We start from the raw sequence: 16,775 nt of genomic DNA on the forward strand, positions 1-16,775 counted from the left end.
ACCTCATTTATGGAACAATTTGTTAATAACAACCAAAAAAACATGTTCTTATAGAACCTGTGTGCACAAATCTTGTACTGCATTAACATGAATTGTGTTTGGGCAAATGTGGGATGTCACAAGACGAAGCAGAATGGGAGTCAAGGGGAGCTGAACCCTGTAATAATGCAAATACTACTGCATAGGCAGAAAATTATGCTACCCAGTAATTGATGTCAGGGTGAGACATACAGCTTTGTGTGCTTGAGAGTAATGTGCACCCCTCTTCCACCCACGAGTCTCTCTCTTCTGTTTCATAGAATCATATGGTAGGGGTTGGAAGGGATGTCTGGAGATCATCTAGTCCAACCTCCCTGCCAAAGCAGGACCACGTAGGGCGGGCCACACAGGAGCACGTTCCTGCAGGCTTTGGAAAAACCTGTGACGTTAGCAATTTAGGCAACAGTTTAGGTGAACATGTGCCACCTAGTGGCGACTAAGAGGTGTTAGCCAAAGCTCGGTGAGTGGTTAATTATGTCTTTGATTTGCAGTGTTTCACACACTATATGCACACTCTATATAGGTGTATATATATATATACACCTAAAATTCCAATTTTGCAAATCAGAATTGTTAGCCTGAAAAGAAATAGCACTTCCTGTACTGAATGCCTTCATAAATATATTCTTTACTATAAAATTCTGACTTGGAATAGTTGGAGCCATTTCATTCATATTTTGAAGAAAACTGTGAGTCTTGTGGTCATTGCATCCACTAGATGCTTTCAATCTTGATTAGGGATTATTTTAATAAGGCCTTAACCATGTGTAGAAAGTAGTATTCCTTTTACTGGAAAAATACCTTTATGCTAATGCCAACTCGCTACCTCCTGATTTCCTTTTGTTGTGGGTGTGGCTGTATTACTACAAAAGTAACACACTAGTATAGCTAGTTCCTAATAAGAGGAAGAATGACACATTTAGATTAGCTTAACCATGGGCACTTGAGAAGTTAAAAGTTAAATCCTAGTAGAAGAAAAAAATATGTTGATGTGAAAAGAAGAGAGGCTTACAACAGCTTCCTAGTATGAGAATGTAAAAATAACAGCTTGCCCCACAGTTACTAGTGTACATACCACAAGGTGTCATATAGCGTGTGCCATTTTTAATAGGATCCTGTAGTAGACTCCTTACTTTGTGGTTTGTTTTTTTTTTTCAAATATATGAGCACATCTGTGGTCATTTTGCCCTTTCTCTAGTTCTTGGAAGAATACAAGGAGTGATCTCCTACCATACGCAAAAGACAAAGCTCCACTCTTCAGAGGAAGATCTGCAGAATTAAACTTGCAGATTTTAAAGTGTTGGGGGAAGGACTCTGGATGTTAATGTCAGTGTTAAAAAAGGAAATTTTATTGGACTAATGTCAAGGCCAGTGTATGTGCAATAATGCATACCTCCTGCACCGTTTTTAGTCAGCCTCTCTCGACTTCAAGAGAAAAATTGCAACTTTTCTGGTAGAAAATCCTGTTCAAAGGCATTTAGAGTGCTACATGGCACAAATACGTAACTGGCAGAAGTAAAGAAAAATGGTTTGAGTTTTCCTGGGTGCTGCACAATACTCCTTGTGAAACATTAAACAGGATTCAGCTGCAAATATTAATGAAAAAGAATATAGGAAGCATACATATTAGTTAACTAACACTAATGATAGGTAAGACTCATCTTATCTAGGTGTGATAGGTGATAGGTATCACTCAAACATGAGCAGCTCTCTGACAAATAGAACATGCTTTGTTAGATTTGGTGTCACTGTGTTGTTTCCAATTTACAGCTGCAGAGTTTATTCACAAGCACAGCAGTGATGCATTCATGAGGTTTTTTTAAATGTAGTTTCTAACCAAGAGCATCCAAACCTTTCTCAGGTCTTTCCCGAAGTGCTTTTCTTGTAAGCATGGATTAAAGTGAGAAGAGGTTCATGATGTTTTTACTTGTCTGAAAACAAGGAAGATCTGCTGAAAATGTACCCTACTCTGGGCTAAATTTATATGCTTTGTTATGTAGGAGCGACTACACAAACTTTGTCCAGCACTTGACTTCATTTGTGGAAAAAAAAAGAAAATGGAGCTGCTATGCCTTGTGATTAGTTTAAACTACAGACACACCCGTGTGGCTTTACCTAAATGTGAATACAAGAAAGATTTCCATGTTTTAAGTGAAGAATGTGCTGTGGAAGATTTCAAAGCTTGGGTTCAGATACTCGGATCACACTTTTTGGTGCACAGTTAAAGTACTCCCCACAGCGAACTGAGAACAATTGGTAGTCTTATCAAAGCTTTCAAAAAACAAAGGAGCCCCAGAGCAGTGCAGTCTCCTCTAGATTTTATATGCTGAAGCCTTTGCATTTGTATGAGAAAGACTATTTTAAGGGTAAAATACCCAAAAGATGTCCTTTGCAACTATGGGTCTATAGTTCCTAAGTATTTCAGAACATTCCTTCCTGTATCCTGGAAACTGCCACAAAGACTTAACTTCTTAGACCCTTTCTTAGGTAGTCATCATGTTTTTAACATTTTTTTTCTGGACACCTTGGCCAAGAAGTGTTAACCAGAGGCTTTCATAAAATCTGCACTGTGTGGCAATTTGCAGCAGTCCGTATTTCTTTGTATTCACTCAGTTAGTTGATTCCAATCACCTTCTGGTAATCTCACTTTTAAAGCATAAATGTAATTAACTTAGGAAGAAGGAATACAAGAAGCTGGCTGGTAGAAATTCTAATCATTTCATAGTACTGAAATTGAAAGGGTCATAGTAACTAGCAATAAATAAAGCAAACCTAAGTATGCTGTGTTCATCCCACTTGGCCAGAATTTTGCCAATATTGGCCTCCTGTTTGCTGTAGCATTTGAACATTTCTTAAGCTCTGTTTCTCTTCACTTGAAAACCACATTTTTTTCAGGCAGGAACTTATGCCACTGAAAGCTGCAGTTATTAAAATGAAGAATTATATACTCAAATATTTTCAGTACAGCCCTATCCAGTGTTTTGCAAATAAAATATGTCTTTGTTTCCTGTTCAAGCTGAGTAAACTTAACTGATGTTTGAATTTTTGGTTTTAAAACGTTTTAAAACACACCCTCCTAAGAGTCACTTACGAGGTTATAAATTTCTCTCATCTATAATTTATTGGGCCAGAGTCATCCTTCAGCCAAGTAGCTCGAGAACATACCGTGTTTCTGGCTAAGGTGGTTTGTGTGATCTCTAATATTCCTCTGATGAAAAGTAAAGGCAGAGGGATTGCATTTGAACCATATGTTCAAGTACAATAATAATTACTTCATTTTCTCCTTCCTCAGAGCAGATAGACTGGCCTAATATTTAGTCCACAATATTACACAAGCCTATTAAAATAATTACTTTTTACCCCAGTTTTTTCCAAGTGCACCCTGTAACATCCACAAAAGAAACAGGGATGTATTTTTTGTTTTCATTTGTGCTAGGAATTTCTCTGTGGCCTACATTTGGAGACTGATAACTGGAAAAGGAAGAAAGGACAGATTAAAGAGAAATCCCTGTAGGCACATTTGAAAAAAAGCATGTAAACTTAATGTCTGCAGAACAAGATTTGTGCAAGAACCATTCCAGTTAATTCTCTCCAATCAAATGCTCTGAAATACTTGCAATAATTTTTTATGCTTATCAGTGTATGTTTCCTTTGACCTGCATATTTACTCAAGCAATAACCTCCAGAATGAAATAAACTTGGTTGGATCCCTTTCTTACTTTTGGATTATCACCTTTGTGTCTCTTTCAATTACTGTGCTGTAATGCTTTGGGGGAAAAATGGTTTTAATTACCTATTCATTGCTAAACATAAAACTATTTGTGTGCTACAGTTTCAACCAACTATTAGCCACCCACCTGATGAAGCACCTTTTAATCCTTATGTTCTGCAAAGGAAGAGAGGTCTTACTGAAGCAGACAAAGGTAGGCAGAGTAATTTAAATCATTAACACAACTTCCTTCTTTATGCCAGAGATCTTAACTGTCTTTTTTCTTTTATATATTTCACACCATATTGTGTGTTGGTATAGCTACTGTCATAGCTCAAGCCTGATAGCTCAAACTGCCAGATGTCACAATCTGTAATATGTCTTCTAGCAGAAATATTTTCTTCCACATTAAAGTACAAGATTATTACTTTCTTGACTATACAAGCTGCATTCTTACATGTCATAAAAATAATCATGCCCTGTTGCATCCACAGTGCCAAGTAGGTGCTCAGGCTTTCTGTAAAATGCAGTTAAAGATGGGTGCCTAAGAATGAGCTATCTATAAGTCAGTATTTTGAATGAAGAACTGTCTGAGGTATATCATACTAGAGAACGTACTAGGGAGAAGAGCCAGCCTTTAACCCTTGTTCTGCCAAGGAACCTTCTGGCTCCGCATTACCCAGATGTTCCATAGTTAAATCATGGTAGTAGGTTAAGGTCACTCTCTTCTGGAGTATTCTAAAGTGACTGTAGCTGGGCTGCAGGCAGCTTCTTCATAATGCCCTCATAGGTCAAACATATCAATGATCCTGAATATAGAAGGGGTGAATATAATAGCTGTGGCAGCAAAAATGTCTCACATAATGTCTAACTTTTCCATTGATTGAACTATAGGTGATCAGAGAGAGGCCTTACCCATGGATACTGAGGTCTATGAAAGTCCATATGCTGATCCAGATGAAATGAAGCCAAAAAATGTCACACTTGACAGGAAATTGTTAACCTTGGAGGAAGGAGAACTTGGGTCTGGCAACTTCGGTACTGTAAAAAAAGGGTTTTACAGGATGAGAAAGTAAGTGTTTCCTTCTGTTTCCTTCCTGAAGCCTAATATATGAAATCTCTAGCCTTTATTTTTTTATTTAGTAATCTTTACATGTTGTTTAGGGTGACAGACTATACCTAAGTAATTTGAGCTAACATTCACTGATTTCTCCCATTGTATATACACTCATAGACTCATTTTCTATATACTCATTTTCTTTTCTTTGCTTGCAGACACCTCTCTGCCTGTAGCACAGTCACCTTGTAAAAGTGACCAGCAGAAGTGGGAGCACCTGCCTGTGCACTTTCATACCAAAATGTTATGAGTCTGTTGTTTTAAGTGCATGGGTTGATTATGTATACACTTTCACCACTCGAAGCTAGAGGCATTTATTTAACCAGGGTTTTCAGAGCCAAGGAGAATTTTTCTTTCTCCAGTCCAGACTGAGGGGATTTGAAGGGCTCTGGTTGCAGATTGTGTATTTGCTAATCTTGTTTCACACTTGAGCTCTGTTGATCTCATCAATCACTCTTTCAATCAGTTGTATGAGCTGAAGGTTGCAGGAGTAGGCAGTTCTTCAGGATTTTAGAGCACTGCCTTGGGGTTTTGCAATGCAGCATGTTCTACTCGCAGCCCCAAACTACATCAGTGCTTAGAAAGGCCTTTGTAGCTTTTCATGTCAGAAAAGCTTTATGACTTTCTTGCCAGAGTAAACAAGAAAATTTGGCCTGGTCTGTTTGTTTTCAAGCTGTGTAAGACATTTTTATGACTATTCATAATATTCGCAAGTTCTTTCCATTCTTTGTCTTTTGCTTAGCCATCTTCTGAGCATTCAGTAGAGAGATGCTCCTGTTTTTTCCTCTCTGAATGCCAATCCTGTCTTTTGTCAGCCTGTAATATGTGCACAGAAATGCAGATGAAAAGTGTGTGTGTTTGCACACAGATTTTTCAGCAATGATGTCAGAACTGGATTCTTTTTTGTAGGGGTGCCAAGCCAGTGGCTGTAAAAATTCTTAAGAATGAAAGTAATGATCCAGCCATAAAAGATGAATTATTGAGAGAAGCAAATGTAATGCAGCAACTGGATAACCCATACATTGTCCGAATGATAGGTGTATGTGAAGCTGAGGCCTGGATGTTAGTAATGGAAATGGCTGAACTTGGGCCATTGAATAAATTTTTACAAAAAAATAGGTATGTAAGCTTTGATTCCATTTAATAAGATTTATGAAAAGGGCAAAAAAAGATAGAAGTTGTTTGGGTTTTTTATCTGTTTTGTTTGTTTTTTTAAGGGCAATTTTAAATTGATATGCTGATAATGTAATAATTATTGATGATAGTTACTCTTCACCAGGACATGATTACCTTGTACATGTCTCCTAACTGTCGAATATTTATGGTAAATAATGAACGAATGAATAAATAAAAAAGACTTTTCACATGTCTTTAAATTGCTCATTTATTGATATGATCATGCATCATCTTGCTCAGAACTTTCTGATGCTGCCTGGTCTAATTAAAGCTTAGCTAAACGTAAGTGGATCAGGTTCCTAGTGTAATGTGGGCAAGTTCATAGTAAAGATTTGTATCTGAACTCCATGAAAGTCATGAAAATGAACTCCTGACCTCTTAAAAATTCAATTATGATTTTCAGACATGTCACAGAGAAGAATATAACAGAGCTGGTACATCAGGTTTCCATGGGGATGAAATACCTGGAGGAGAATAACTTCGTTCATAGGGATCTGGCTGCGAGGAACGTGCTATTAGTCACCCAACATTATGCCAAAATTAGTGACTTTGGACTTTCTAAAGCTCTTAGTGCTGATGAAAATTATTATAAGGTAAGGTTTGTATAGTAACATAGCTTATTAAGGCTATTTTCAGTTCAAGTGCAATTGTTTATAAAACTTGAATATTGGAAATACTATATATCATTTGGTATTTTTTATAACCTGATAGTAGGTCATGAATTTTCAAAATGCATGACCAACATTAAAAGATATGTAGAGATGAAGAAGCAAGATCCTTCATTTGCTTTTGGTAAACTGGTCATCAGAAGGTGGAAATTGATGGTGGAAATGTACCTTCTTATACAAAAGGGGGGAAATATCTGTGTTGCAGATGTAAACTTTTGGGCACTTAGAATTTTTAACATGTCCAATTAAAATGTAGGCTGGCACACTGCATTATTGTCTAGCAGAACTGAATTTCAGGAGCTTTTCTGCAAGAATACCATAGATAAATAATGATTTGATCTAAGCAGAATTTCTTTAGCTTGGTTTTGAATTCATTTGATCTCCATGCAGCTAAAGGGACTGAAGTAACTGCCACATTTAATAAGGTAAAAACACCTGTGGGAAGGAATAGCTCTAATTGTGTCTTCATCTTTTTTTTCTGGTATATTGCCCTGATGACCTTCCTATGGGAATAGTAACTGCTATCAGGCAGTAACATCTTAAATCCCTACCACTAACCTAACCAGAGCTGCTTGTCAGAGGTTTGAAAATTCATATCCAAGGTCAATTCTCTTTACAATTCCACAAAATGCAGTGGGGTTCTTTCAACAGATCTGTCATTGCAGTGTGATAGCTTGACACTTGCGTTCTTGTAACACAGCATTCTGACATAATTTAATCAAAGTTTGCCAAAAGGGCAGTCGCTGTACTTTGAAATGAAGCATCAACTTCAACGTAGTAATGAGACTCAATTCACCTATATCTCTTGCTCTCAATGGAGAGCTTAGATGAAATATTTTTAAGAGCAACTTTAAATGCCACTAAAAACATGACTCCAGGTCATTTAGCTAAGATTTGCTTTACCACAGGTTTAATTCCATGGTCTTATTTTGAAAGGAGAAGATCAGGAACAATTTTGCAACACCTCTGAAGAAGCTGTTGCACATTCACTCTAATGCTAACTGAATCATAAATGTTATGGTGCTTAGATAAACATGTGCAGATCTAAGTGCACTTGGCTTATATGATTTTTGATGTTTACTAGCCTGTTTTTTCATCCTTTCTATTATTACTTATTTCAGGCACAAAGTCATGGAAAATGGCCTGTCAAGTGGTATGCTCCAGAATGCATGAATTTCTACAAATTTTCTAGCAAAAGTGATGTCTGGAGCTTTGGGGTGTTAATGTGGGAAGCTTTCTCTTATGGGCAGAAACCATATAAGGTGAGTAGTTCTATCTGGCATTTTTTTTTCCTGTAAAAACTCTAAGCAAATTTTAACCAATGCCTTTTCCTACCTAAAAAGTGTTATTGCAGGCCAAAGTAGACCTTAGCACCTTATCTGTTATAACAAAGGAGTCAAAAGATAGCCCCTAAATGAACTCCTGGCCTCTATTTATTTTATACAAGTGTCTGTGCTGTCATGATTTCCAACTCTAATGACTGTTCTGTTCACCTGTTCCAGGGAATGAAAGGTGGTGAAGTTGCACAGATGATCGAAAGAGGAGAACGAATGGAATGTCCAGAAGTCTGTCCAACAGAAGTCTATGATCTAATGAAATTGTGTTGGACATACAAGTGAGTGTGACATCGTGCTCTGCTTTTTAATAGAAGTAGATCTTACTCAATTTAGTTACTATCCAGAAAGTGGGAGGACAGTAGCAGGGGGAAGATATTTCGAAATACATCATTTCGGCTTATAAACAACCTCTAAATGAAGGAGTCAATTGTACTTTTGCATGATTTTGTGTTCTACAAGAAGCTGATTCTGCACAGCTGATTATGCTGGAAGAGTTATATACAAAAAAAGGGTGTCCTAAGAATCAGGTAATTCCACAAAAAGATCGGCCTGGCATATTTTGAAAAGTTTGAAATGAAGCTTTTCTTTTTTTTTTCATTTGGATTGTATTTTATTTAAATTTTAATTTCCAAGACTATTTCTTTATAGCTGAAATTTGGAAATCTATTACCAAATGAAAATTTCCGTTCTTCAGTAATTCATTGTTTTGACTTATTTTTCTCTGTTTTGTGAAGATTTAATGATGACTTGGCAGTACTAGGCTTACTTTTGGACTCAGTGATCTTAAAGCTCTCTTCCAACCAAAGTGTTTGTGTGACTATACTCAGATTGGATCCTACACTGACATCCTGTTCAGATGATACCTAATATGTCAGAAACTTATTTTTTTCTGATTGATAAAAATTCTGAAGTTAGAATTGTGAAATACAGAGAAGACAAATCAGAAAGCCTGCCTTCTGTTCCTTCTTAATTAATATATTGCAAAACTTTATTACAAACGTTTTGTGATTTATAATTTTAAACTATTTTCTTGAAATTACTTTTAGCTGTAGGAGGATCTCCAGTACTAGAAAGAATGTGGAAAAATAAAATTATGTTTGCCTTTTGGTTTGACTTAAAGAGTGCCTTAACCATTCTGAGAGCGAAAGGGATCATGTTTTGTCGTGACTGACAAACACACCGTAAAGCAGGCTGCTTTTTGTTTGTTTGTACACATAATTGTTTTCAAATAATAAAGATATAAAAAGAAGACTCAAGTCAGACAGTGTAACTGTCTCACTATGCAAGGTATTAAGGCCTCATCAGTTTCAGTGTATTCTACCAAGTCAACAAAGAATTGCAGATACAGAGGAACGAAAGCCAGTACAGCCATATAGTGTAAGTATAGAATCTTCTCAGTGGTGCTAAGATACTCTGTGTGACTGCAGTACCCATTATAAGGCAGGTACTGCACTGTAAATGTTACTGATGTAAATGAAGTAGAAAGTGGAGCTGATTTGCTGTTTCTTTTTACTGGTACCTTCAGCAACTTCAAAGTTACAAGCATGATAGAAATCTACTGACTGGGTTCTCTGTAGTGACATTGACCACTTTGTATTTTGTAGCATCATTTTGGTAGCCTCAAAATACTGTGTGCAGCAATAAATGAATTGTCACTAGGGTAGGTTCCCTGGTATTACAAGGCCCTTGCACTTTGCCAGTGATAATTGTTGTCTTTCCACAGTGTTGATGACCGACCGGGATTTGTGGCAGTTGAGATGAGATTACGTAACTACTATTACGACATTTCCCACTAACAGCATGAAGAACAGCAGCTTCCTCTCCTCCAGCCAGCACCCTCCAAGAAGCAGTTCAGTTTCTGAAACCAAGTGACTTTGATTTTTGTACTGCCGCTTTCACTATGCAAAGCTCAGTGCTAAGCCCTGTGTTGGTCAGATTGCCTTTTCTTGCCTTCTGCACAATGCCAGCCCTGAAGTAGAGTGCAGTAAGTAAAGAGACTCCAAAGCCAGCAGCAAGGACATCAGAGCAGATGCTTGTATTTTTGCTACATTTCATTTAATTTGATTTACAGTTTTATTGGCATTACAATTTGCAGTCATGGAAAGCCTTTGTAATGTCTTTCAGCCCTCTTCCTCTCTTGTATCTGAATGTGGACTGGAATTTAGATTCTTGTGACTAATTTTCTTAGCTTTCAAATGTGTTAAGAGTTGTTGTTACAGCCTTTCTTCTCCCCAGGGAAGAGTAACATAAACATTACTCACTATAAAAGAAATTCACTGTGAAATTGCGTCAGTTACTTTGACTGACTGTTTCATTTTACCCCCAAGCTCCTTTAAAACCAAATTATATTCTTCTCAGTAATAATTTAGGAAGAGGGAAACCGGGAGATAAGAATTTCTAGCATCATCTCTTTTAAATGTGACCAACTTCTTGCATTCCTCATCTCATGTGGAAACACAGCAGTCCCTCAGGGAGTTATTTTTTTCCCTCATGAAATGTGGGAACAAAAAGCCTTGCTCTCGTCTTGGATCAGAACATATCAGCACCTAAGACAACGATTCAGGTTTTCAAGATAAGGTCCGTCACTGCGTTCCTGATAAGATAGCCGCATAGTGAAAGGTGATGGAGCAGCACCTTTCCTTCTCTTTGCTGTTTCAGCCATCTACAGAGATATCTTTTCTATGTATGTCTTTGGTGTATAGTGTTTTGAGCAGCAATCTTTTCTGTCTTTTTCTAAAGTTCTCTTGGAAAGCTTTTGTGAGAATTCACCACACCTTGTCCTCTCTAGAGCTAAGTTTCACTGCTAGCTCAAAAATTTTTTACCAGGCATATGGACATCAAGTTTACTTTTTTCTGCTTCTGAATGTTAGTATTTGTCCTGTTCCAATCACCGTGAGCATCTCACAAAAAGGTTTTTATCTTACCACTCTTTGTAATATGCATCTATATTAATGTGCAAATACAGAAATGGTAGTAACAAACCTGAATCTGTGTTTACTCTTATGCTTCATTTGTCTAATCTCATTTTAAATATAAGTATTAAAATTTCTCTCACTTCTTCTGCACAAGCAGCTACTTTACTGCCATTTAAATGTATCTCAGGCATGTACATATATTTTATCTTCCTGATAAAAAAACTTTAGAAGAATATGAAGAATAAGATTTGGAGTTAGATATATTTATGGCGTATGGCTGGTTAAAACATACGTTTTAATTGTGTCAACAGGGTATTCTTAGAGATGCAGTGGTGGGGGGTTTTCTGTCGCAAAGAAACAATGTGGGCAATTACACTGAAAAATTGTGAAATAATTTTCATAGAAGATATGACTGTAAACAAATGTAGGAGTTGCTGTAATTTTTTATTGTTATTTTTACTAAGTTTATGGTCTATTTAAGAAAAAAAATAGTGATTTTTTGGTATTTTAATCTTGGGTATCCAGTGCAAGACACCTCAGAAAGCACATGCTACTGAGATCAATAGACCATATTTCAAATGTGACCAAACATGACTTATATTGAAGATAATTTTTTGTTTTGTTTTTGAGAGATGTTTTTCTACAATGACAGCCTGTGTAAAAGTTAGCCACAGCTGCATGTAGGTGTTTTGTTGCTTTAATCATGTTGCAAATAAATTGTTAGTTTTACATGTGCAATGAATACATTCATGGGGATATTAGTTTTAAATAAATTGCACAAATCTCTACTAGCCAGCAAATGACTACTCAATTTACCTGAGACATCTCTCTTTATACATAGCTTGCTGACTTTCACAAACTGTTATCTGTTACAACAAAACTGGAGGAATATTTCTTCCCCTCTTTTCTGAGTGAGTGTCACTTTTTGTTGTTACTTGATTATTTTTAACTTCATTATTATGTAACAAAAGTTTACATTGAGAATATAAACTATTGTGAAATAAATGGATTGGGATTTAAAATTAAATGCAGTGTTTTACAAAATACATTGTTTTAATAAGAATCCTTTAATATTTAAGTGCTTCCTTAAAAATGCTAATGCTGTGCAGAGCTTGTATATTTACTGAATTGCTGTGATTGTTGTGGAAGCTTGAGATTCCCATATTGACACTGAAAAGTCCCTGATGCAACAGATAAGCCCTCTGAAGCCTGAGCTCCTTTTGGACCTATTAAGGACTATCAAGAAAATCTCCCAAAATATGTGTGTTGTTACTACACCTAAGCCTTTCCAAAATACTGCTTTTCAGCAGTGTTGTGCTGGATCTGGAAAGCTACAGGCCATCAGGAGACAATGCAGTGTATCAGCAGTTTTCTACGTTCCAGGTGTCAGCTGTGTAGGATTTAATTACATTATGCCACATAGAGCCTCCCTCAAAGGTGCAGGCAACTGTTACAGGAATTCTGAAATAATAGCAGAGAGGTCTTACTCTTTTCATTTAGCTTTTGTGACAAGCTGGAGTCCTCAAGAAAGCAAAGGCTGGATGCAGCTGAATATGTGTCTGAATAATTAAAGGCCAAATTGTGGGCAGCTCTTCAAGCAAGTACTTACCTTTGGGAGGGATCAATCTGGGACTGACTTACACTGTGGCTGTTCTCCCGTGTGGCAGATGTGGCCTAATTGTTCTGCCTTCCTGCTTGTGGGACTGCACCATCAATTAAGGGACTTTTGGCTGTCTGGATTTGGTTGTCTTTATTTTTATATTGACTTGTATGAGAAATGCCATTTGGCAGTGGAGTCCCACAAGTAATCATCACAGCAGAATTAAGGGGTAGCAAACCGCAGCATGAAAGCTCCTCAGAAGGAGCAGGAGAGAACATGTTGAACAGGTTTTTCACTGAAGGAAAACACTGTCATTACAGCTTCATTTCAGGCTCAAAATCTACCAAATTGTGGAGTCTTTTGAAAGCATAGGAGGGGGGGAAAGGGGACTTTTTGCCAGTGAATCAACCAGTGGAAAATATCCATATGATGAAATCATCCCATTCAGAACAGTAGGAGCTTAGCTGGGCTGTGTGCAGGGGGGAGGCAGTCAGTCATGTGGCCTGGCCTGACCCTACCAGGCAGTGGCCATTCTTGAACACTGCTAGTCTGATGTACCTGTCCAAGCATTTTTTGTTCTCTCCCATCCACCCTGGTTGTTGCTGTGCCTGTGCAGTGCAGAGGAGCTTGTTCTTCTGTTTGCTGTTCACTGTGAGGGGAAATTGTCAATTGTTTATGTTGCAAATAGTTGAGTGGTACAAGGGAATATTAATCCAGCAATTGTAATAACCAACTTAAGTTTAGTGAACAAAGAAAGCCTGTAAGTCATGTGAAAGAGACAAAAAAAAAATGAGGACAGGGAAGGAAAAAAGGCAGTATGTGATTCTTGACAGTGAAGAAAAGCAGCAGTGAAGAAAAACAGTATCAGACTTAAAACAATTTCAGACTTTTCCCAATGTAGAAGACCCACTTCAAGAGTCAGCATCACCATTCCCAAGTATTGTGTCCCAGTGCTACACACCATGGTGCAACATGAGACAGTGGCACAATCACATTCGGGTCCCGGTTTTAACTGCCAGGGTGGCTTGTGGACCTGGTGACAGCAACAGATGAATCCCTCCTGCTGCAACTGAAGACAGCTAGAGGTTGAGACACAAACACCATTACTGGGGCAGCCATATAGCCTGTGAAGATTGGCAACAGGAAAAGGAGGGGAGCAATCAGGCTGGAGCATGCTGTAATTATCAGAAAAATTAAGCGTATAGGGAGAGAAATTGTCTCAAGTTGATAGTGCTGGCAAAAAACAAAGTCTGTAGCATGTACATCGTCCTTCAGTTTTAGTACAAACAAACTTCAAACAACAGTCTTTCAATTAGTGTTCTGAAGCCACGCTAGCACTGGGCATCATCTCCAAATGGGTATTTTTTCTTCTCTGTCATACAAGTTGAGGTGAATACCTACTGGGTTCTTTGGCATTTAATCAACTTTGCCCTGAGTATATCCACATATCCACAGCTTCCTCGAGGCAATGGAGTTGTACACGTAATCAGAGACCCAGAGGAAGAAAGAGGCAGCCCAGGGAAAGCATTACACTGTTCTTCAAAAAAAAAAAAAAAAAAAAAAAATCATCACTCCAGGTGTAAATAGCACCTGGATGACAAGACCAGTATGAATATGCACAGATTCGTAACTCTCCACATCTGTCTAGTAATGCAAATGCTTCAGACTGTCAGAATAAGAGCCTGTTAGGTCCAGGCTTTGCTGAACTGTACAAAGTGCTCATGGAGGAGTCCCAGTGCCACCGGGGTACACCTATGTGGGTCTGGCACACCCTGTGTAAAAGAGCAGGTCAGTAAGTTGAGTACCAGCTTTCCTGAGGCTCTGTCATGTTAGAAATACAACCTGCAACACACACACCAGGGAATGTTTCCTGAAAGAAGAGTTCAATACTGCAGAAAATTGTGTTATCCATCTGCCCATGCTGCAGCACAAGCGTTACTTTGCGTGAATACTCACTGGTCTGTCCTGCCACATCGCTACCAACTTGTGGCTGCACTGACATAAACGTCTGTCTGTTCTTCCTACTCTGTTCAAGTGAAATTGTGTGGTTTCGGCAACAGCAAGAGTATCAAGACTGTAATTGTTACTATGCCTGACTGGCAGAGCAGGTAGCAGAGGACTTTCATACTCTGGCACAGTTTGACAACTTTGCTTTACAGTTTATGCACGTGCGCGCGCACACACACACACACACACACACACACACACACACAGTTTCTTGTCATCTTTCCTACCTGTGTTCAATTCTGCCTTGTCCCACTGCCTCGGTTCTTCCTACACAGCCACTCTAGTTGTATCTTCAGATCTTGTTATAAATCTGCATACAGATTTTATCAATGTTTTGAAATTATTTCTGTCTGATTGGTGTATCGGGTCCCACCTCCAGTAACCTGCAGCAATGACAGGTTGTCAAAGAATTGTTAATGTTGGTCTTGAGTGGTATTTCCAGAAGATAAAAAGGGAAACTGCTTGGAAGAGAACAGCTGTGTGGGGCAGGAATACATCAAGAGATGCACCAGAAAAACACAGTCACTGAACTTCCCAAAGAGCAGGACTTAGGGGTATTTTTTCCACTCTGCTTTGGGGCAGAAGTAAATTGACTGGCTTAATTTGATGTTTCTTTCCCCCACAAAGATGTAGTTTGGAGACAACGTTTCCTTATTTTTCCAGAGTAATGACACATCTTAGCACAAATGAGTATAAATACCTAGATTATCAATGTCAGTTTGTTTCACCAAGATTTCCACTGATGCCAGTAAATCCCACAAACTGAACCATTTGTATATATGCAGCTACATTTCTCTTCTAGCAGCTTCCACAGGCCTCATTCTTCTGACTACTATGCAAACAGGTCTTTAAATTACAACAGGAGCACCAGCACTCGACCCTCTCCTAAAGTCCTCACACTGCCTCTCATGGTTGAAGGCCCACATAGAGAAGTGATGCACAAAAAATTTGAGCCAAAACCAAGAGGAAGGCTCCTAGCCTCTTTCTCCCAGCACAAATGGTTTTCCTGCTAATAGGTTTTCTTTAAGAAAGCAAATACAAAGTGGTACTTGTACTTAGTAACAGGTGTCAGGGGTGTAACAGGATCCCACATGTACACTCCACTGAGGAGTCACATCAATTCTCGCAGACTCCCAGTGCACTGAAGAATAAACTTTTTTTTTTTCTTTTTTTGCAGATGTGTCCTTGACTCTGTAATTAATACATGCACTTACTGGGCTATTTTAAAATCTTATATCCACTGGTACTGCTGCTTCCTCAGGGCCATGAAGTAATCAGGTACTATTTTTAAACTTTTCGGTCAGCCGTGACTTCCTTTTTATCTGTCTACTCTGTAGCTGCCACAGGGAGTGAGTATGGCATTCCTCATCTTTTTGTGGTTTCTACTTATAAGGAATAAGCAGGACAAGTAGTAATTCTTGTTGATGCTGGAATGCTACACAAGATGGTTTACAGGATGAAGTACAGATTGAGTCAGACCTCAGAAATTCACCCTCCAGTGTCACATTGTACCCAAGTTAATACAAACCAGAGCTCAGACACCACAGAAGCAGAAGTACAAAGCTCTCAGTTTGTTCCCATGTAAGCTCCCATATAAGAAATCACTAATACAACACATTCCTGTGTTTGTTTGCAGAACTGTATGTGGGCAATTTCTTGAGTCATTTCATTACAAGGAGGTTGAGGCCTGAACAAAGAAATACACCCAAAGTTTGCTTGGTTATTGAGGGCAGTCTTTGTCATCCTTTCCTGCTAGACAAATAGATCCCAAGGTGTTTGAAGTGTAACTAGAAGAAATGGAGGCATCATACGCTGCATCAAACCTGGCCATTGATAGAGCTGTGAGACTACTGATACCTACATCTTTTGCTTGAAAATTGCCTTATTTGGTGGTGGTATGTTGCCGGGTCCATGGAGCTGGTGCACTTTTCTGCTTGGCCTGCAAGAATCAGCAGGACGCTGCTGATCACTACACATTATGTATTAACAAACATTAAGATGTGAAGGGGTGTGGAAAATACTGGAGAACCTCAAATCCATTATCTTTTATTACAATGGAACATGTACCAGCTGCGTTCTCCACCTAATAGTATGTTGGGAGAAAGAAATCAATCAGCCCTTCATCCCAGGAAGACCAAATCACAGAATACACATCAAAGCACAGAAGCCAGTTAAAGTGTGGTGTCCAGGTCCAGGGCACTATCTGT

General features: G+C 38.4%; 1 protein-coding gene across 2 annotated transcripts in view; it reads left to right on the plus strand.

The window, feature by feature from the left end:
* SYK (spleen associated tyrosine kinase) overlaps nt 1-9,842 on the plus strand; it is a 29,820-nt gene extending 19,978 nt beyond the window's left edge. For both annotated transcript variants that reach the window (XM_054397837.1, XM_054397838.1), the window contains 7 exons: nt 3,872-3,962; nt 4,643-4,820; nt 5,775-5,984; nt 6,445-6,634; nt 7,831-7,971; nt 8,212-8,324; nt 9,770-9,842. In XM_054397837.1, coding sequence (XP_054253812.1) covers nt 3,872-3,962; nt 4,643-4,820; nt 5,775-5,984; nt 6,445-6,634; nt 7,831-7,971; nt 8,212-8,324; nt 9,770-9,842 — 996 coding nt within the window. The remainder of the gene's footprint in view (nt 1-3,871; nt 3,963-4,642; nt 4,821-5,774; nt 5,985-6,444; nt 6,635-7,830; nt 7,972-8,211; nt 8,325-9,769) is intronic.
* Nucleotides 9,843-16,775: the final 6,933 nt, after the last annotated feature.

This window comes from Indicator indicator, chromosome Z (assembly GCF_027791375.1).
Source record: "Indicator indicator isolate 239-I01 chromosome Z, UM_Iind_1.1, whole genome shotgun sequence".
Classification (NCBI taxonomy): Eukaryota; Metazoa; Chordata; class Aves; order Piciformes; family Indicatoridae; genus Indicator; species Indicator indicator.